This window comes from Perca flavescens, chromosome 6 (assembly GCF_004354835.1).
Source record: "Perca flavescens isolate YP-PL-M2 chromosome 6, PFLA_1.0, whole genome shotgun sequence".
NCBI classification, from domain to species: Eukaryota; Metazoa; Chordata; class Actinopteri; order Perciformes; family Percidae; genus Perca; species Perca flavescens.
The window spans coordinates 18,169,425-18,191,393 of record NC_041336.1 but is presented as its reverse complement, the minus strand read 5'-3'; the positions used below and the strand labels follow the sequence as shown (position 1 = coordinate 18,191,393).

At 38.5% G+C, this 21,969-nt stretch overlaps 3 protein-coding genes across 3 annotated transcripts; 2 read left to right on the top strand and 1 right to left on the bottom strand.

Moving 5' to 3' along the window:
* Positions 1-1,483: 1,483 nt before the first annotated feature.
* zgc:158689 (brain-specific angiogenesis inhibitor 1-associated protein 2) lies at positions 1,484-11,611 on the top strand. The gene is made up of 15 exons (XM_028581101.1): positions 1,484-2,027; positions 3,879-4,021; positions 4,164-4,239; positions 4,338-4,424; positions 5,049-5,110; positions 5,373-5,444; positions 5,819-5,956; positions 6,495-6,647; positions 7,126-7,302; positions 7,992-8,634; positions 9,127-9,328; positions 9,760-9,822; positions 10,256-10,424; positions 10,576-10,616; positions 11,303-11,611. Exons 2-15 carry the CDS (start codon positions 3,974-3,976, stop codon positions 11,373-11,375), a joined length of 2,004 nt encoding a protein of 667 aa, XP_028436902.1. The 5' UTR covers positions 1,484-2,027; positions 3,879-3,973; the 3' UTR covers positions 11,376-11,611.
* Positions 11,612-15,677: 4,066 nt separating this feature from the next.
* On the bottom strand, positions 15,678-17,740 carry ndufa3 (NADH:ubiquinone oxidoreductase subunit A3). Its single transcript, XM_028580664.1, has 4 exons — positions 17,643-17,740; positions 17,307-17,381; positions 16,048-16,125; positions 15,678-15,873 (listed from the first exon to the last, which is right to left on the bottom strand). The coding sequence occupies exons 1-4, from the start codon at positions 17,683-17,685 to the stop codon at positions 15,782-15,784; spliced, it is 288 nt and encodes a 95-aa protein (XP_028436465.1). The 5' UTR covers positions 17,686-17,740; the 3' UTR covers positions 15,678-15,781.
* tfpt (TCF3 (E2A) fusion partner) lies at positions 17,706-21,803 on the top strand. Its single transcript, XM_028580662.1, has 7 exons — positions 17,706-17,986; positions 19,059-19,160; positions 19,611-19,733; positions 20,195-20,265; positions 20,345-20,414; positions 20,969-21,127; positions 21,458-21,803. The coding sequence occupies exons 2-7, from the start codon at positions 19,059-19,061 to the stop codon at positions 21,530-21,532; spliced, it is 600 nt and encodes a 199-aa protein (XP_028436463.1). The 5' UTR covers positions 17,706-17,986; the 3' UTR covers positions 21,533-21,803.
* The last annotated feature ends 166 nt before the right edge of the window (positions 21,804-21,969 follow it).

Here is a 21,969-nt window from a genome sequence, read left to right as displayed (position 1 = left end):
ACGGCTCAGGTCCAAGGACACAAGATGCCACAGACGGTCCAATGTTCCCCTCAACACTGAACCAAGTGACCCAGAACCCCACAGAGCACAGTCGTCTGTTATGGCTGGCAAACTGGAGGCTATGACAGAAAGAGAAGATACCTCGTCTTTTAAACGGAGAAATGGTCTTAGGCAGCCTGTTACTGAGTAAAGACACTTCGATCTGTTTTTTTAATGTAGGTTTCACTTGATCTGGTTGTGTCAAGTGATACAAAATAGTGCCAGTTGTGTGGAAAGGCAATGTTCTGCAGTGGTGAGGGGAGGTGAGGTCTGGACAGTGAAGACTGTGAAGTAACACCTGAGTCAAACATACAGTATTTACATGGTGTGCTGAATATTTCATTTATTAGTTTCATTTTAAATTGAGTGAAATTGTCAACATTGTAAATTCCATGTGTTTGTAAAGGTGTATGTTTGTGATTATGAGTTTTTGTCTTAAAGATACAGTTTTACTGTTGTAGTACATTGTAACTCTACAGTCTGCACCACACTGGCTGACTGTTCATTCTCATGCAGTGGAAGTGCTGCAGGAAGTGATGTCACACTATCGCCCCCACTTGGAAAAAACCTGCAACTGCAATACAAGACCGCTTCAGTCAGACACCATGCAACAAGTGATGTCCACAAAACAGGCTCTATGTATATAATCTACATAAATATAATATAATCAGTTATAAAGCACTGACACTGTATTGGAGCCCACTCCACCACATTGTAGGTGAAAAAACTTTACTGTTATACAATTACCAGACAGTATTTTTGTACATTCACTGATTATATTTACATATAAACCATGCAACGCAGTAATAAATAATAGAATCAATATCATCAGTGTTAGAGTGATATAACCAGCAGTACATTTCTGAGAAAACCCTCTTCCCCAATTAATACTTTACCTTGTATTTTACATTGGAACAAAATTGTAGTTACCGACACACAGAGAAACATCACTTAACATTGCAGCTCTGTTTTGTAGCTTAAACTACACCATCATTTATTAATTGGTTTAGATTTAGTAATAATTTGCTGAATCCGCCAAGCAACTAAAGTTAAAGTAAATGTAGTGGAGTAAAAAGTACAAAGTAACAGAAATACCCAAGTGGCAATGACAATTTTTTTTTATATTGCACTTTTCATTACACGTGAACTCAAAGTGCTTTGCATAAAAATACATAATATAGGCTATATCTTATATAAAAAAAAATACAAGTACCTCAACGTTGTACTTGAGTGAATCTACTTACTTCCCACTAATCCTAAACATTGGGGACTTTTCCCACCCTTTAACCTCTCCTTTTCAACACGTTTATTTCTTGCCTTAGCCTTTAATCATCTCAGCAGTTTATTGCAGTGAATGGAGGGCCATGCAGAGCCTCCTCCTCCTGTCCCCCTGTGAGAATGGGCAGCAGGAATATGTGATGGTCCGGAGTGTATGTAGGCCAGTGATAGCCCTGCATGTGCTCTGTCTTTGGCTTAAAAAGTTCCAAGTCATTATTCTCCTCCTGCTCCTATTCAGACGAGGTCCCATTGGCTCATTGTTATTCTGCCCGAGTGACAGAGAGAGAGACAGAGAGGGAGAGGGAGACACAGAATGGGAGGCTGACTGTGGTTTCCAACGGCAGGGAGCTGGTTGTAGGCTACTGGGCGGGGGTTTTTGTCGGTGTTTTTTTTTTTTTTTTTTTTCGGCCGGTTTTGAGGGCGTGAAGGCATGTTGATAATCGGCTCAGTAATGAGGAGAGGTACTGAACGGCACCAGATATCTGACCCCGATTCCTGGGAGTAGAGAGAGGAGGAAAAAAGAGAGAGGGCCATGTGAAAAAGGGGTGGAGGGGACTTGAGATTTAGTGCTCTGCTGGATGAAACAACCCCCCACTAACTAACGGAGAGGGAAAGTAGCCTAATAGGAAGAAAGGAGGGGGTGTTGTACTGATCATTTAACACTCAAAGACGCGCAGCCTTTATCGTTTCCCACAATGAGATCAGAAAAGGTATGTAACTTTCTTTTTTTAAGTAGCTGAATTATGTTAGTGTTTTTCAAATGGAAGTTGAGAGATCAACAGGTAGCTGTTGCACTGCACTGTGTGGGCAAATGGCAGGGTGCATTTATTTTACTCAGGAAAAACATCCACTCTGAAATTACCCAAGTTATTAAGGCTATTCATGTTTATATGTAGGCCTACATGCAGGTTTGGTACATTTTACTTGTGTTATTTTTTGTGTGGTTATGTTGCATTTTCCTCAGTATTTCCAATGTATTTGATAAAGTTGTTGAAATGAGATGGTGTGGAAGAAAAGGCTCCTTTAGCACTAGGGTACTGCTGTAGTTGCAATGTTGTACCATTCAGTTATCTTGAAAGAGATGCAAGAAGTAGCTGGAAGCATTTCACCATAAAACAGGAGATACCTTTAAAACCACCAAAATGCACAGTTGTTTTTAAGGCTTGCATTAGTCATTTAAACAATTTTCTTTTTGGTTCTGTAATTTCTAAAATGTTGTGGTGGCATTTGGGCTGTAAATATATGTGTCAGAAAATAGTGTATAATGCCATCATAATTTCCTCTACAATTGTTTTGTCCGTTTATCATTCCAAAACCCACATATATTCAGTTTACTTTCATATAAAACAGAGAAAAATAGCAAATCCTCACAATTGAGAAGTTTGAATGAGATTGTTTGGGGCATTTTGCTTGAAAAATGACTCAAACAAGTAAAGATAATTATTTCTGCTGATCAAATTAATTGTGCAGCCTTAAGTGACATTAATGCTTTTTAAATACAATGTTTGCTTCCAAACCATTTGAAGAAATTTAAAGAGGCCAATCCACATGAATGCACCTTCTGTATCAGTTTCCCAACCACCTGCAGACTGTTCCTGTTGCATCCTGAAACAAACAACACTTTATTTCTTAGAATTAAACCACACTAAGCTAGAAAATACACACACATCTCGCTTTAGTATTTTACCTAAAGAATGTACAAAGTTTGTGCAAAGTCCTTTAAACTAAATAAAAAATACAAAGTTAAGACAGAGCTCTCACTTTTCTGTCTTATCCTGCAGACTATTACAGCTCCTCTAACAAATTACAGACTTCACCAGGGTGGCCTTAATGAGCAAGAGTCTGGACATTTTTTCTTTATGTCATATACCATTAGTTGATCTGGGTCAACGTTTTATCTGTAATCTCGCTGTAGTAACAAAGGAGGACTGCACAGGGAAAACCAAATGAGCATTTTCCAATAAATCCAGACTGGAAATCCTTTGACCCCGGTGCAGACCCCCTTCATCGTCCCTCTCTGCCGAGGAAACCTTGCAGTCGTGTGTTTATTCAGTGCTCTGACACCTGTGACTCTGGCTGGAGAAGCCCATTGTTCTTATGTGAAATGATGTAACTCGTCTGCCACACAAATCTTGGAGAAATATTTGGGTTGCTGTAATGTTGCCAAGGGATAATGTAGAAACTGGCAGCTGAGACACACAGAGGAGATCCATGTTAAAATAACACTGTTGTCCTCAGACATAACCCATTGACAGTCTGACATCCTCATCACTTGTTGTGATGGTTCGATGGCCTTAAAAGTCTTCTGGCTGATTCAAATCTCACACTTTCAACCATTTAGAGCGAGAGAGTGCACTGTAGAGATTCTTGTGTTGTGAATGTTATATATTCTGACACCTGCTGTGGAATATACAATAATACAAATAAGTGCTTTGACAGCCTCTTTCCTAAAAACACCTGGATTTGTGCATTCTCATCAAGATTTTAGGTCAATCTTTGGAGTTATTGTGATAGATTATCACTCACTGCACTGTATCTTCTCTTTGTCTTTTCTCTTTTAGGGGGTTGCTGTCTGTTGTAAAGCTTAGGGCCCTGAACAACAGAAATAAACAACACAAAACGTACATAGTGGCAGCCCGTAACCAAGAGAAGAAAAATGTCTCGAACAGAAGAGGTCAACAAGATGACAGAAAATGTCTATAAGGTATGACTCCTCCTCTCTATTTGTCTGTCCTGTCTGCACTAACAATGATTCTAATAAAGTGTAGTGAAATGGTTAGAAATTTGGAAAAAATTAACGAATTTGCGTGTCATAATTTGCCTGTCCTTATAATTGTTGCCAACAGGGGATTCTGGACCAGTTCAACCCCAGTCTGAAGAACTTTGTGACCATGGGGAAACACTATGAGAAAGCCCTGACAGGTTAGTCAAACACAGGAGAATTCAGATGACACTGGCCTTTGATTTGTCTGAATCATTGTTTTCTGATTGTTTCCCCTAAAATGTACTCTCTTTTTCAGGAGTAACTGTGGCTGCCAAAGGGTATTTTGATGCTCTGGTGAAACTTGGAGAGCTGGCGAGCGACAGCCAAGGCTCCAAAGAGCTGGGTGAGTGGGCGGCTGGTGGAGAAGGGCCGTGTTGAGGAGAAAATAAAAATAAATTAGTGATGGACCTAATAAAGTTAAGAGAGTCGACGGTGACAGCTGGAGAGAAGATGAAAATAGTCTGTGCTTCATGTGTTGGTGAGGGAGGAGATAAAGACAAGAGGGAATGAGGAAATGTAGAGAGAGATGGAAAGAGAACAGGGGGAAAGGGAGAGAGTAGGGTCATTGTTGGGAGATTAACAACACCACATGATCTCATTGTAATGCTGAAAACAGCGGGGGAGGCAGGCAGGAGAGTCGGAGGGCGAGATGCCAGCCACCACATACTACAGTGCTGTGTGACCGAGAGAGGGACTCAACTCGACTGACACTTTGTAAATGGGAAACTGTGTTAAAACAGCATTTTTCATGACATTTTTACTGATGTGTTGCCCTGCCTGTACTGTATGTTGATGTTGTGAACATCCATCATTAGAGCACAGATTTTCTGCACATGTTAAAGATGCACTGTAACTAACCAAAGTAACCAACCAGCTGATCTAAATTATATATATATATATATATATATATATATATATATATATATATATATATATTTATATATATGTGCTTTACTGCTGCTCACAGGAGACACACTGTTTCAGATGGCTGAGGTCCACAGACAGATTCAGGTGCAGCTGGAAGACGTGGTAAGACTCAGTTGCTCTGGACAAATTATTTCATTTTATCGACAAATTATTTTTTAGCAACCATTTTAAAATATCATATAATGTTTAAAGTGGCCAGAAAGAGTGCAATTTTTTTAGTTTTTAAATAAAACATTTATTGCAGCCTGTTATCATGAGAGTTAAATTTTTCTTTGATGAATTGTGCCGGGGCCTTTCACATGGATGTCGCAGTGTCAGTATATACATTGTTTAAAATGTTGCATATGGATCTTTTCTTCAACAGTTAAAGCTGTTTCACTCTGAGCTGCTCGCCCAGTTGGAGCAGAAGCTGGAACTGGATATTAAATACCTCACAGTAAGTGGAAATCTTAATTAACTTTTGATAAATTGTGAGAAAAACAGGATTTTTGCTTAGTTTAAAATGTTAAGTTTAATTTATTTGACTGGAAGACGAGGCAGTGGGAGGCAAGTTTATTTGTGTAACTAATTATAATTTCAATCATGGAAAAAAAATTATTGAGTAATTTATGGAAAATACATAAATATATAAGAATAATTGTGTAAAATTCAACTGATTAACAGTAAAAAACAAATTCCCCTTGATAAATAAAAGTGGATTAAGTTAGTTTTGCACCACCACACTTAAATCTGAAATATTAGTTTTGACAAACCTCCTTTCATCACACATGAGGAATAAATCCTCTGACTTTTTTTCTGCTTCCCTCTCAGGCCACCCTAAAGAAGTATCAGAGTGAGCGGAGGTCTAAATCTGAGTCTATCGAGCGCTGCCAGTCCCAGCTGAAGAAACTCCGCAGGAAGAGCCAGGGCAGTCGTCACCCGAACAAATATGGAGACAGAGAGATGCAGGTAAGTGAAGGCCAGAGCTCTGCATGGGTGCTGGACAAAAATACATATTTAATACATATGTTATTTAAGTAAAATGGACAAACATGTAAGCTAAAGTTAGAATGATCCGAAACATCTCCCTCAGCATTACATCAGATTAAAAAGCAGAGTTGTGTGAGAAATAGCCCAGTGTGAATAAGATTAAAGAACAATCTGCCTCAGCTGATCTGCACAAAACAAGCAACTTAGTGCACAAGCCTTCATGTGAAGAAATATGAATGATATAATAAGAGGGTGAAAGGATTTAGCCACTTGGGGGGTTATGTTTGAAGAAAAGGTCACCAGGGAAAAAGGAAAGTGCTTAATAATTTGGATTTTGTTATCATTGTGCAACAGGCCGGATATGATCTCACATAATCCTTTCTCCGTACAATGTGCTTTAAAATGTCACTCCGTCTTTGAGTACTACATGTATGCATGGGATTGTGAATGCAGGACTGTGCGTACATGTTGAAGGATGTTCAGGTTTGCAGTGAGAGCTCTCTGACTTTTTCTGCAGTTTGTGGAGTTGATGAGTCGTCGCCAAGGCGAGCTGGACACACTGGTTGCCTCGGGTTACAAGTCTGCGCTCACCGAGGAAAGGAGACGATATTGCTTCCTGGTGGACAGACAGTGTTGTGTCACCAAACTGCTCATTAACTACCACTCCAAGGTGATCTGTTCACATTTACTTATTTATTTATTTAGCTAGGTAACGTTTTCAGCTTTAAGATTTATTAATCCACAGCTAAAAATATCCAATCCAATCCAATCCACCTTTATTTATAAAGCATTTTAAAAACAACACTGTTGACCAAAGTGCTGAACACAGTCTATGAATAAACAATAACATACAACAGAGGCACAACACAATATTAATAAAACAATAAAAATGAATACAGCAATACAAAACTCAAAGTCCCCAAAATAGTCCCCAACATGCACTATTTTCTCCTGTTTGAGTAATCAGCTTGGGGCTGAGGTGTCTCAGACAGGGTAAGGGGTAAGGGTAAGGGTAAGTAAGAAAGTACTAAAGGACAGATTTTTAACACATTGTTGGTTTTTGCTCTTTTCATTTGTTTACAAGAAAACAATGAAATCCAGTCTAACAGTTTTGGTTTTCTCTTTTTGTGCTTTTCAATATAATCCAGGTGAGAGAGCTTCTGTCACAGAAGCTTTCATCTTGGCAGCAGTCATGTTCTCAGCCCACAAAACTCCCAGAGCGTGCTCTGAATCTGCTGCGTCACACTGCACCTCAAGGCTCAGGGGCTGCTGGGATAGCTGAGGTCTTCCGCCACACCAAGATCGACTCTGCTCAGCCAGAACAGGTCAGAGCATTTTTATTTATACAGTCTCAGATGGTTGATGTGTTCTTTGGACTTTATCTTTATCTCAGCTGCACTGTGGTTGGTTCCCACAGAAGGATTACATGGTGGGTTGATAGTTTGAAACCCACAAAACAAGTTTATTATTAGTTGTTCCTGGTAGAGGTGGGTCATTGTTTTGCAAGTAACTCTCAAATCTTGACTATGAAGTTATGAATCAAGTCCCAAGTCAAGTCAAAAGTCCTTAACATTTTGAGTTGAGTCCTAGTCATTATAGAAATAAAAATAGCCACGAATCAATGACAGATACTTAGCTATGATATTGCTGATTATTTATTGATTTTAAAAGACAACATTTAGGCTAATAAAATCTTGGATGCAGTCTATAAGTGACTGTGGACGTAATGACGTGGAGTCCTTTCAAGTTAAAAGGCTAAAATCCAAGTGAAGTCAAAAGTCATTGGTGTAAAAGTCAAACTCAGGTGACAAAGTCCTTTTTGATTTTGCCAAGTCGGGTCTAAAGTCACCAGATTCATAAGTCTGACTCAAGTCTATGTCAAGTAACTCAAGTCCGAACCCTTTGTACCTTGAAATGTAATACTAAAAACTTCAATAAGACTTTCACAATATTAGATTTTTAACACTGACTTCTAATTCCTGGTAGTTAATAGTATCTGTCTTTGATGTTTCAGAGGCTCTCTGTTCAAGAAGTCCCTCCCCTGTTGAATGGAGACTCCAGTCGCTCCCAGCTGCAGCGCTCACTCCCCTCCTCCTCCCAGAGTGAAGCCTGTCCTCCTCAGGCCTCCCCTCAGACTTTCCGCTCTCTCCCCAGTGGAGGAGCTGCTGGAGCCTCATCACGAGGAGCGTCTCCTCAGCACACCAGCACCCCCCTCAGTGCATCAGCCAGCCCCCTCCCTGACAGCAGTGCCAGCAGCAGTGCCAGCCCTGCTGTATCCACTCCCACCACGCCCGGTGGCTTTGCCCAACAAAGCTCTCTCCTCCTGGCTGCAAACACATCCAACCTCTCCCCGAGCCTCATCCCCTCAACGGTGATGTCACTCAGCCAGAGCTCCACGGCCGGCGGATCCTTGCATGGCATGACCCTCCCCATCCCCCACAGTGCTCCTCACAGTCCGCCGCTGCCCCACAGTGCTCCTCTCTCCAGGGCCATGACTCCTGTGCAGTTACTGCACCAACAGGTGGGACCAGGAGGAAGCAATACCTCATCACCATCACATAATCCCTGGCTGCTGAAGACCACTGACGTGTGTGCAACAGCAACACTCCCACTGCCGAGGAGACCTGTCAGTGAAATGAAGCTGGGCGGCTTTCAGGGTAAGATGTGAGAAGTTTCCTCTGTATGCTTGAGTGCCTCCATCATCATTTTTTAAGTTGTAATCCTTTTCGATTTAGTCCTTGTTGATTTGGCGACATCCATTGTTACTATGGTAACAGCAGGTGCGGAGCCAACACAGCTACTTTGTCAGAAATACAAACAGAAGTGCAACTGATGTTACAGTAGAGCCAAACAAACCCACGCTGTTTTAATAGAGTTTCAAAATAACGTAAACAGCCTATCTCGCTCCATTTCTCCCTGAAATGTGAACAACTGAACGCTGACAAAAATGCTTTTAATGTAAAGCAGCAGCTAATATATAATGTTGTGTTTTTCTTTAGCAGTAGCTTAATACAGCTCTTATACGACTGTAGGACAGCTAAAACTAAACAGTTAAGGTGATAAATCACTGAGATAAAATTACAGTAAAGATGGATTAATTCCAAATCCCTCAGGATTATAACTTTTGTTCATCGTTCTCCTCTACCTAGGCTCCACTCTCCCCAGGATGCTGCCTTTATCTGGACCTACCCATGTGGAAGCCATGTTTGCTCACACTCCTGGAGCACCGGAGGGTGGTGGCGTAGGGGGCGGGGCTTGCTTACTGCACTTCCTGCCTGGTGACAACATCACCCTGCTCATCTCTGAGCCCAGAGACGGGTGGCACTACGGTCAAAATGAACGAACTGGGCGGTATGTTTTACAAATTGCACACTGATGATCACCACTTAATGATCTGCTGTATAACTTCGAGAGGGCCTGGTAATGTTTAGCAATGTTTTAGTGCACAAAATCAGAAGACTCTGAAATGTCTCAATGCTATACGACAAGGTTGAATGTTCAGGTGTCACGATAACCTCAACAAGTCAGGGAAACCACTTCCCCTTAACCTTCTGCTTTTTTTTAAGCGTACTGCTAGTAGAAGGGCTTTTTTTCCTTTCTTACTTCAGAGGACTTCTCATATCGCATGATGTGTGCAAGCCTCTCTCCGGCACCAGGTTAACAAATATATTCATGACAATGGAGACTGCGAGTTTTCTTCATCACACAAACCCCTGACTTATAGCTTGATGCTCTCGTTTCACATCTCGTGGGCACATACAGTAAAACATTTTCCTTCACAGGAAAGGCTGGTTCCCTTTCTCCTACACTCAGTCTTACCCCAGCAAGACGGATCACCTCGAGAGGTAAGTCAAACACTGAAATCTGCAGTTTTTTGATTGATTGTTGATGAACTTTGACACTGTTAATGACAGAAATGCTTCCTTCACTTCCCTTTAGTTGTTTTACAACTCAATACTTGAAAAAGTAGGAAGTTATAACATTAGTTGAATCACAGAAAATGTAATGGGGTCATTTCCATGTTCAAACTAATATGACACCCTTTCCCTTTTTCCATCTGTATTCTCAATAAATCAAAACATCCTTCATGCCAGACACACAGAAAGTGCACAGGAGCACATAAACTGCAGAATGATTCTCACTGTTTGCCCACTCAGTCTTTCCACCACCCTTTCCCCAACATGTTCACTTCCAACACCAACAGCCCTGGTGATGAATTAACACAAAAACAACATATCGCCACTCATGTTTCCTCTCTGTCTGTGACCTTCCCTCCAGCTCTCTCTTCTTATCTAAGGCTAACAGCACCAGTACGGGCCAGCTCGACAAGCTGGTGTCTCCTGGTCTCCCGGCCCTAACCCCTGAATCAGAGGAGGAGCGCTCTCTTCCTCCCCAGAGGGTCAGCACCTTCCGCCCGCGCCCGTACAGCATGGCCGACAGCAACAAGGTCAGAAACATGAAACCTTTGGGAGGAGGTCAAAGGTCACGGTCTTCGCCCAACTGAGTCTCAATGTAAATGGAAGAGATACAGATGCTTTGTAATAATGGAAATGTAGTCGAGATATCCTTTTAATATGATCCTCTTCTTCACATTACAGATCACCGCAGAATTGGTCTCTTCACCACCCTCCCCAACCAGGTAACTTTGAGCAATTCAAAGTGTGTGTCATTAAAGGGGCATTCCACCAATTTTATATGTCAGTCAATTACTCAAGATTACTCGGGTAGATGATCACTTGAGTAATCTTGGCTTGGCCTTGGGGACTATAAAATAAAAACACAAATTTCAAACTCAAACTCGTGTCTAGGAGCGTGGAGTTAGATTGACGCAGGCATCATGGTAAGTGAAGGATCCACTGTTTTTTCTTTTTTAGCCAAGTTAGCTCTTGACGTTTCATCTAGTGGCACCATGAAGTCGCCTTTTTGTTTTTAAGTGAAAAATCATCAATTAAATGGATTGCTATGAAATTTGTTACAGGTATTCATGTTCCCCTCAGGATGAATATGTAATAAATATTAGCTAATTACCGAATGTTAACACGTTAAAATGCTAAACTAAGATGGTGAACATGCTAAACATTATACCTGCTAAACATCAGCATGTTATCACTGTGAGCGTGTTAGCTTGCTGACATTAGCCTCATAGAGCAGCTAGCATGGCTGTAGACTACTAGTCTTGTTTCTTTTGACCTGTTTTTTGCAATTCCCACCGCTGTATGTACAATACTAATTTGTTAGGGTTAGGGTTATTTGCCCCTTTTACACCAGAAACTGGTTTAATATGTGGTTGTCATACCTTTCATTTTTAGTTTTTCCTCTTTTCAGGGCCAATCCATTTGCCCATGTCCGACTTAGAAGAACTGTTACCAACGATCGCTCAGCTCCCATCATTGAGTAAGAGTTTTATTCCCACAGCAGAAGCAATCCTGTTCTCTGTGGTTTGACAAAAAATGGTTCTTTGGTTCATGTGGATTCTTTACTTTGGATGTTCTTTTTTGCAAATTAATTAAATACAGATTGTTTTGTGTGCAGGAATAGAATTGCTTTAAATCAAAGTATAAAAGGTTGATGTCAGTGGTGTAGTCTACGTGATACGCAGGTATACGCAGTATATTCACTAAGAAAGCTCCAGGATTTCCATATACCCACTTAAAAATGCGCATACTTGGGAGCGACAACATACTTTCCATCATATTTTTTACATATTTTGAATTGTCATGTGTTTTTTTTTCTTTGCATAGGCTAAATAAAGGTATTTCAGCTGTGAATTGGTGCATAAAAGTGTATCAAAATGCAGGAAATTAAGTCTTTGACGCTCAAAATTTCCCTGGGGGAGGACACCCAGACCCCACCCCCCCAAAGTCCCATTCATACACATATACAGTACAGTATACCCACTACAATACATTAGGCTACACCACTGGTTTACGTGTATGAATATAATTACAGTCAATTAAATTTTGAGGTAGTTAATAGGGAAAAAAAAAAGAAACAAGACCACTATACTGTTTGAAAATTCTGTTTGAGTGAGACATGGACATTAAAACAAAATCTAGGCTAGTTTTAATGTAACAGAAGTAAGGTGTTTGGCTGTACTTAGCTTAGTGTTTGAGACCGACATACTGTATCGTGCAGAATAACTAACATTTTAAGTTTTTGGTCTATGAAAGAATGCCTCTTATATCTCTTACTGTTTTACAGTGACATTTTTTTCTCAACATAACCTTTAATGTAGTTTTTTTGGTTGTTTTTTTTGTGCCATATACAGAAAAGTTTTCTTTGTTGGGCAGATAGGGACTGGCTCCTAATAGCAGGTTGTGAACTTTCACTTTCACTGTACTGAAGTGTTACAGGATGAGGACAGGCTCCTACTGTAATTGTGCTATTACGGTATTCTATTTTTTAGAAAAGCTGCCAGATTGTTTTTTTTGGTTGTAATGAAGGTGAACTTTTAAATGTATTCAGTGTCTTTTTCTATTTTAAAATGTGATTGTTTGGTTGATAGCGACTTGGCATATTTTTAATGAAATTGGCAGTTAGTTATTTTTGTGTCATTTTAACCTTAAAATTACTGAACATGGGCAATGCTGTTTGAGTGTTCAAGTCCATGTCATTATGCATTATGTTTATGCCAGTTAACACTACACATTCTGCTGCTGTAAAGTCACATATTAGTGTTTTATGAATGTAGAATTTTGGAGTAGTTTAACTCTTTACCTCAAAATACATTTAAAAAAACAAATTCTACCTTACATGAGACTTGTTAGTTTCTGAGTGGAATACTTATTTAATACGGAGCAAGTCCTACAAAACACAGAAACAGAAAAACTCACAAGCTTCACAGACACAAACTGTGACAGTTGATAGTTGAACATTTGGATGATGTTATTACTGAAAGTGGTGTTGTTTTCTTAGAAGGTAGCATGTTGTGGAGGGTTCAAAATGTAAAGAATGAGAGATTTGCATGCTTAGTCTTTGGATTTGATGTCTTCTTGATTCCTTTTCAGTCCCAAATCTAAAGCTAGACAACATCTAGGCTAGTTGATTGTAGTTGCACGTTTACCAATCAAACTGAGCAGAATCTTCAAGAGAGATGTGAAAAGTGAGACAGGCGATAGGATTGAGTTTTAACGGGGAAATGTATCTATGAAAGTGATGAAGAATGCATACGGGAAGTTGACCAACGTCTGAGCAAGTGTTTATGGTAAACTAGAGATATCCAAAGTAATATTCTGTAGCTCTGTTGTCACCTCTAGAAAACTGTTATTTTACAGTTGAAACTTTGTATCCATGCAACGTGAAATGGTTTATGTTCCTTAACTGCCTTCAGTTTCTGTGATCTTTTAGTACCTTGAAGATTCAAGATAACACATACAGGGGTTGTAGTATATCATCTCTAACAGCATTTATGTAACTTTGAGTAGTATTGCATCATTTATAAAGGTGACTGCGAAATATCAGAGCTAATAATTACTCATGCTTGTAAATAGTGCTTAAAACGTCTGACTGTGTGACTTTTATTTGACTTCTTTTTGTAATGATATTTCACTTTGGTAGAACATTTTGACTTTGTAAAAGCTGCAGAAACAGTAAATCTCCCTGCACATGTAAGCAGTGGCATTCAAACTCTGAACAGGAGGTAACACAGTGATAATACAGAATGACATATTATTCACCTACACAGGTGTGAATGTGTTTTAAACTGAGAATATTGATCAAAATAGACTTAAACCTTTGAGTCAAATTAACTGGTGGCTGTTTTAGTGGCCAGTATTAGTGAGTCATAAAATAGTATTAAACATGAACTGAGTTTGGGGCGAGTGATACGGTGAAAAATATTATAAAACAAATAATGTTACCCTTATAAATGCAAGATGTGCAAAAATTAGAGTGTAGAAATTAATACAGAGAAAGGTACAACATATAAATATATCTGAAGTGTGTAATATGTTGTAAGAAATACATGGAAGTTTATTAAAATACAATTGTTATAAATATATAACAAGAAATGTATGGCAAAATAAGTAGACACATTTACAGCTAATAAATGTTGAAGGTGTGTACAGAAATGTGTGGATGTCTAAAAGATACTTATCACAACTGCAGATGGGGACCTTATGCAAAGAGATGTTACTAAAACGCAAACTTATGCAAAGTCTAGAACTCTTCTTCCAAAGTGAAATATTGTTTTACAATAAATTTGTTTACACAGTTCCCCGGTTCTGTGAAAAATATGAAGCTATGTAAACAGACTTGTCGGTCTGTTCACTGAATTGCATTGACATGAAATCCTGGTGACTGCAGAAGATATTATATCATGATGATGAATACTGCTGAGGAAGACATTCTTTACATGAAACACTGAACATTGATGTGTTGTGAAATAAAAGTTCTATGGAGGAAATCTTTGTCCACTTTTGCTCTGTATGCTCATGTTAGTTTATCTATGGGGGTTGAGTACACAGTACATGTGAGAATAACAGGTGTTAAAATTAGAGATGTTCCGATACCGATACCAGTATCGTTATCGGCTCCGATACTGCCTTAAACGCTGGTATCGGTATTGGGAAGTACTGGAGTTTATGCACCGATCCGATACCACGTAATAAAGCCCTAAAGAAAATCTACGTTAAAGTAGTTTATTTAGGTTCTTTTTCCGTTATAACTGACTGTTAAACTGGAAAATAAAAGAAAGTTCTGTGTTTGTTCATGTTTCACAAAGAGTTTAACCTGAGCTAGACCGACAGCAAAGATAGAAATCATATCACATCCATACAGGGATAGTAGTATACAGCTGTTAAAACATAATAAAAAATATGACACACTGGTATCGGATCGGTACTCGCTATCGGCCGATACGCAAGTTCAGGTATCGGAATCGGTATCGGGAAGCAAAAAATGGTATCGGGCCATCTCTAGTTAAAATGCATTACATCTAAAATAAAGGCCTAAAAATGCCCCAAAAATAATCTTTATAAATGCATTACATCTTATTGAATAATCCAGTCTCATTTTAACTGTAGCAGCTGGGTCTTTATGTGGAACTGCTCCACATATTGTTCTGGTAACTTTCTTACTCATGCAAGTAGATTACTGCTTGTATGAAACAAGGAATTCATATTTAAAGTTAATCTGATTCCATCTTTGTCAAGTTAAGCCTCTTCTGAAGGATCAGGGCTGGGTTGAAGCTTAGTATCAAAACTTTCACGATCTGCTCTGGAAAATAAAAGAGAAATCTTAAAGCGGGGTCATGTTTTCTGACTGAAAAGTGTGATTCTTTTTACGTTTGTCTGTGTTTTGAGAGGTTTGTCTACCAACCCAGCATTTGTCTTTTAGAGAGGAAAGTCAAAAAAAGATTTCATGCAGACTTCTTGAAAAGAGAAATTGGTCTTTTGAAGGTTTACTCTAAAAGGACTTAAGTATTTAGCTTTGTGCTCAAATTTCAACGGCTTAAGTGGGGAAAATTATTGTGAAGTTACAATTTGGATCAATTCTGCCTTAAGTTATTACAAAAATGTAAGCAAACCATTGAACTTTGAAGTCCAAATCACAAAACACTGTATACTAGAGGGTCTAGTCTAAAGCCTTGTACAACTCAGGCAGTTTTTTTGAAATGTTCATGTGAGGTTATTATGTACTAAAACATGCATCCAATCCAAATGTACTGAATGTATCCAAACCAAACAATGTGGCACAAAAGCAGAATTAAATAAATCTTTATTGTGGGACATTGATTGGTGGAGCAGCTATGCAGACACATATGAACAAAAGAAACAATCAAGTGTTGATCGTGCGAATGTGAAGTTAAAGATTTTTAAGCCATTCCAAGTTGTTTCCTTTTGGTTCACTCGGATGAGCAGGGACATCAGGCATGTTTCCATCATCTCGCACAGGGACTGCATTGGAAAAGTAAGGGGGAGGGGGGGTGGCTTTAATATTTGATTAGAAGGGTGTTCAAGTAAATAGTTCAAATACCCAGAGCTGTTTCACAGGCATCGGCATTGTGTAGCATCTTGCAATGACACACAAACGCAACCTGCTGTAAAATGACCGGTGTGAACAGTGTTTACCTGGATAGTTGTATGGCACAGACGAATTGATCATTCCTGTATACTTAGTGATGGGGCTGATTAATGGAAGAGCAAAACCTGAGAAAATACAAAGTTGTATTAACTTTACATACAATATATTAATTAATTGTATATTGTACTATGTGTCTACATTGGTCAAATGACAAGAAAACATGGTTTAAGGTCACCAGAACAGCTCATGTAGAAACATAGACTACAGAGAGAGAGCACACCTTAGGCTACTCCCATTTTGGATACACTGATTTAAATTGTTTGAATCAATTTACTGACGCTTATATACTTGCTAGTTCCCAGTAGACTCTGAATATGTAAAGACATCTCAAGACATTAACATCTGAGGTGCTTTTGTCTTGCTTCTTTTAGCAAACCATATCGCATTCCCCCAAATATGTAGTTTTGTTGATCTAGTAGCATAATAGTAGTAACATAAATACATACATGTTTTCAAGTAGACATAATCTCATGCTGTGATTTTGGCTAATGTAACTTCATTTGATTTGTCAAATGGAGAACCAGTAAATGGTGATGGTTTGTTATTATTTACTCTTTATGTAAGGCACATTAGGGCTGGGCGATATGGACCAAAAGTCATATCCCAATATATTTTGGCTGAATATCAATATACGATATATATCCCAATATTTTTTCCGTAAAGTGAGAGCAAATGTTCAGTCAAAGTCAAAGCCAAATATGACATGTCACAAGTAGTTTCATAGAAACCGGCTATTTGCAGTGAACAGTTACAAAAACTAATGAATAAATAATGAACAGGTTTCTTCACCTGGTTCATGATTAAATGCTCAGCTGTTCAAATAACAATAAATGTAAACTGTATAACATATAAATACTGTATAACAACAGGAGCACCATCCATCCATCCATCCATCCATCCATCCATCAAATTTGAACTATATCAATATATGCGATATGGTCTAATTCCATATCTCATTTAAAAATATATCAATATATTTTTTATATCGATATATCGCCCAGCCCTAAGGCACATACAGTATGTTATATAATACATTGAATGAGACTGAACTGAAAACAGTTGAGGTAAAGTAAATATATGCCAGTGGAATCTTTGTGGGTCCATATTTGGGATAGAGGTAATTTTTTCTTTCATAATAAATGTTGCTTTATTGGCATGGCCATAATAATTAGGTACATTATTTCCAACCAAGTTGTACACTGTTGTCCTTTTTCTATCACACACACATAGGAGACTGTTTACTAACCTATCAGTCCAATAGCACAGGAGGCCAGGATAACAGGCTCCTTATTCCATGCATTCTTCAGGAACGCTGCGATCCCTGCAGACAAAAACAGGCCAGGTGAAAATTCTCCACAGCTGACACTCAACCTACGGTTAGCTAACGTTAGCCACCGTTAGCAACACATCCAAGGTCACGTTTTTCGTTTTATTTCGAATGGATATAATTGTGTTAGAGTAACTCTGAGACTTAGTTGACGTAGTTACAAATGTTTTAGGTATTTATTTATGCTATCTGGAGGTCTTTATAAAGCTAATTTCACCGGGTGTATGTACAAAAGATGACAAAATAATCACATACCCGCCATGTTGTCTTCTGTAGTTTCAACCCAGCGGGTGCTCATGGGAAATGTAGTAACTAATACCTGACGTATAATTTCTGCGCGGGTCGCATAAAAACATTAGCTAGTGTATCGACATCGACCATTGACATCGACGAGAATGAAAAGGACCGGCTGCTCTTGCTTTGCTTTACGTTTGATTTAAGCAAAACATGCTCTTAGCTGAACTGACTGTGTAGATCATAGACTAACACACAGTCAGTGAGTAAATACTGACCGTTTGAGACAGTTTGTAGTTGAGTTTTAAACCCGCAGGACACAGCTGCTGCTGACACCAGTGTTTTTGGACTTATCTTGCAGAAATGTAAGTAACGTTACTGGGTAGATTGATAGCATGTTGCTTAGTATTGTAGTCTGTCACTGATGATAAAGAGTTTTATCTAACGAGTATTTTTAGTGTTAACGCTACTCTAAATAACTCAATAAAACGTCGCTGATATTTTAAAATGCTCATCACAAGTTACCAAAGATACATTTCCAGTATAATACTATTGTTAGGGCTGGGCGATATGGAGAAAATCAGATATTGCAATATTCTTGTCCTAATACCTCGATGTCGATATTGTGGTGATATTATAGGGTTGACAATTGGTGCTTTAACAAAATATATTCACAATGAGATTTAAGATAAATAATCTTCAGTAATGTAGATATAATGACTAAGTGGGTAAAGGTAAAACTAATAGAACAGTCTGGTAACACAGAAAATAACATCACTTTACTATAATGCAGCCTTTAAAACCAGGAAAAGACAACACTTAAGCCATTTACGATATTACGATTTCCAAAATCTAAGACGATATCTAGTCTCATATCACGATATCAATATAATATCAATATATTTCCCAGCCCTATAGTATAATGTTGAGGTAACACATTACTTGAGTCTTAAAATGTTATGATACTTTATACTTCTACTGCACAACATTTAGAGGCAATTATTGTGTTCCACTACATTTATTTGATACTATAAATCAACTAATAAATGATGATGATATATTATTATAAGTACGCTACTCAGCGGTAACGTTAGCAGTATTTATAATTAGCTCGTCCTTTACCAGCTGCAACATTAGTGTTGCTGCTTACACATTGATACATGACTAATTATAATTCAGTCATCATATATGTGATTCTGAAATGGACCTGCATAATGACTTCTTTTACTTTTGGTACTTTAAGTATATTTTGATGCTAATACTGTTGTCCTGTAGCATTGCTACTTATTCCACCACTATAAATTCCTTAAAATGATTATAAAACATAGCATAAGGAGTACGGTGAATTCATACCTACACATACCGTATGTGCACAAATAATTGTATTTTTTTTTTTTTATTATAAAAACACAGAATCATATCTCTCTTCCTTTCCAGATGATGGAGGATTTCTCTGGTTTGGCTCTGCCTCCTCTGTTTGGAGGACACATCCTGGAGGCAGAGCTGGAGCCTGGAGGTGTGGAGCTGGGACCGGGAGAGGTAATAATGTGTTAATGATCATAGTAATGGTAAGGTTGATGTGAGAAAGTAAGAACACCTAGTAGCCAGTCCTGAGCCACAAAGTCATGTACCAAATATGACCAATTTTAACACCACCATTTAGCTTGCAAGAATAAAATATATTTAAATTGGTCTGATGAAGGTAATTTCTGACTGGGATTGTATGCATTAATGACAGAGAAGGGTATTTTGCTTCAAAGTAGGTACATAATAATGAAACCATTATTTTGCAATATAGATATATGTAATGTTTTTTTCTTTCTGAACACCAATAATATTGCTACAATATTAAGCCACACAATTTTATTATAATAGATTCAGCAGCTCACAAAAAAAGATTTCTTGTTACAACTTTTCCATTTGAAACCCACTGAAAACACTGACACAGACGGTCAAACACAAAACAGAAACAAGGTTTTTTCACTCCAGGTGGAGCTGGGCCCGGGAAGCAATGAGCTGCTGGAGAGTTCAGCACAGGAGGATGAAGAGAGAAGAGCTCTTGATAAGAGGAAATATCTGGCTCTGAACAGGAGATGTAAAGACATTGAACAGGTGTGTGTAAGCTTGCATATGCATGCATACAAGTGTGTTATGGTTAGGTTTAGGAATATGGCTTATATGTTTGTTTATTGTCATTTAGTTCCTAATTTTCTCACATCATTTCTAGCTATAGACTTTTTTCCAAACCAACACTAATCAATGATAGATTATTATAGAACTGCAAATGTCGGTGCAGAACATGCTACTCCTTTCAGAAATGCCTTTTGAAATATGATTATTTTTTTTATACTTTATGATTATTCTGCTGCTTTTCATCACAGTTTTATTAAGTGACATATGTCTGGCAAAAAATCCCAAAAATTCCAATTTAACAATCAGATATTGGACTAATACTGATATTACTGGTTTTTATTAACGCTCATATCAATTAAGTATTATGGTGTATCTATAATCAGTTCCTCCCTCACCACCCTGTAATCACACAAACACACACACAAATTGGTCTTTTTCAGGTGAATCAGAAGATTCTTGGTCGCCTTCATCAAGTTCAAAGAATTACACGGCGCTTGAAGAAGGAGAGACGGTACAAAACCCCATTACAGTCACTCAATTTCGGCATTTCCCACTAGATGGCCCATCTGAAGACTTTGTTAATCCTGCAGGTTTCTCATGAAGACTTTAGATGCTCATGGAGATGACTACAGAAATGCCCAGCTCACTATACTTCTAGAGGTAAGAATAAGATGGACAGAGGGCTGTAGGTGATACATTTAAAAGAAGAAAGGAATGCACTTATCAATTTTTTGAAAAAAATATCAACAAATTAGCATTGTATTTTTTATATTGAAATTTAAAATTTCACATAATAACTCAATACTTCATGCCTGATACAATTCTATGAATTTCTTTTACAATAGCAGTTGACCATGGGTGGATCAACCTGGGCAAAAATGTAGGCCCCTCTTTGATTTGAAAATAAAGCATGCAAGCACAATATAAACTAAAATAACTAAGGTCAATAATCTGGATTTTGAAACTGTACCCTTGTACAAGACAGGGCCGCAAGATCCAGATAATAACGCAGTACTCACTTTAGCTGATATTTGAGTTCAGATGAACAAAACCAATACACACGCAACTAATTTGGGGCATTGGGTTCTCTGAGGGTACAAGGGCAGTTACCCAGCCGGTCTGCTAATTCGTTTGATGTACCATTAATAAATAAATATGCTCAAGCTTGTTTAATGCCTTATACATTTTTAATGTTTCATCTTTTCTTGTTTAAGGATGAGCCTGGAGCCCAATTAGATCCTGCTGATGGAGTGGAGGATTACCGGCTCAATGGTGTGTCTTGTTCCACTTTGTCTCCAGCATTGCATCATGCTGCCGGACCAAAGCGGAGGAGGCACCGAATTCCACGGCAAGAAAGAGATAAAGACCAACAGGTAGGTGAAGAACTCTGCTGGAGTGCTAATGTCCATTCAAGCGTGTGTGTGTGTGTGTGTGTGTGTGTGTGTGTGTGTGTGTGTGTGTGTGTGTGTGTGTGTGTGTGTGTGTGTGTGTGTGTGTGTGTGTGTGTGTGTGTGTGTGTGTGTGTGTGTGTGTGTGTGTGTGTGTGTGTGTGTGTGTGTGTGTGTGTGTGTGTGTGTGTGTGTGTGTGTGTGTGTGTGTGTGTGTGTGTGTGTGTGTGTGTGTGTGTGTGTGTGTGCAGATAGGTGTCGTTACTGTAGGCATTATTGATTTTCTGTTGACTGAGTTTCTGCTTCTTTTCCTAGACTGAACCAGACATGTCAGTGTTGGCAGAGACACAGTTTGGAGAAATGCCCAGCCCAACCTCTCTGTCTCATTGATAATTGCACTGCAGCCCTAGAGATGATGATGATGATGATGATGATGAAGAAGCACCCAGTTTCTCAGTAGATACACTGCCTCTGTTCAGCCAGGGTTTTGCACTGTTTGTAGTTTTACTTGAACATTGTGAACAGATTGTAAAATAAGATGTTTTTCACCTGGGTATGCATGATTCAGAAAATATCACGATCCCATATCAATTTTTAGGCTCAAGATTCGATTCAAATCGATTTTCGATTCAAAAACGATTCTCGGTTAAAAAAACGATTCACAGTATGTAAATGTAGTTACTTTTCCCATGTGATTGCAGTACACATACAATTAAAAAAAATCTTGTTTTTGGAATTCTATGAATCGATTTAGAATTGGTAGAGCTTGAGAATCGTGATTCGAATATGAATCGATTTTTTTTTTTTTATATATATATATATATATA

Bases quoted from the DNA above. Each gene is read 5' to 3' on its own strand.
- zgc:158689 (XM_028581101.1), top strand. From the start codon at position 3,974: ATGTCTCGAACAGAAGAGGTCAACAAGATGACAGAAAATGTCTATAAG. The intron at 4,022-4,163 runs GTATGACTCCTC...TGTTGCCAACAG, and splicing joins TGACAGAAAATGTCTATAAG to GGGATTCTGGACCAGTTCAA. The intron at 9,329-9,759 runs GTATGTTTTACA...TTTCCTTCACAG, and splicing joins CAAAATGAACGAACTGGGCG to GAAAGGCTGGTTCCCTTTCT.
- ndufa3 (XM_028580664.1), bottom strand. From the start codon at position 17,685: ATGAGCACCCGCTGGGTTGAAACTACAGAAGACAACATGGCGG. The intron at 17,382-17,642 runs GTATGTGATTAT...TTTTGTCTGCAG, and splicing joins TACAGAAGACAACATGGCGG to GGATCGCAGCGTTCCTGAAG. The intron at 16,126-17,306 runs GTTAGTAAACAG...GTATTTTCTCAG, and splicing joins CTGTGCTATTGGACTGATAG to GTTTTGCTCTTCCATTAATC.
- tfpt (XM_028580662.1), top strand. From the start codon at position 19,059: ATGATGGAGGATTTCTCTGGTTTGGCTCTGCCTCCTCTGTTTGGAGGA. The intron at 19,734-20,194 runs GTGTGTGTAAGC...GGTCTTTTTCAG, and splicing joins GATGTAAAGACATTGAACAG to GTGAATCAGAAGATTCTTGG. The intron at 20,266-20,344 runs GTACAAAACCCC...TTAATCCTGCAG, and splicing joins CGCTTGAAGAAGGAGAGACG to GTTTCTCATGAAGACTTTAG.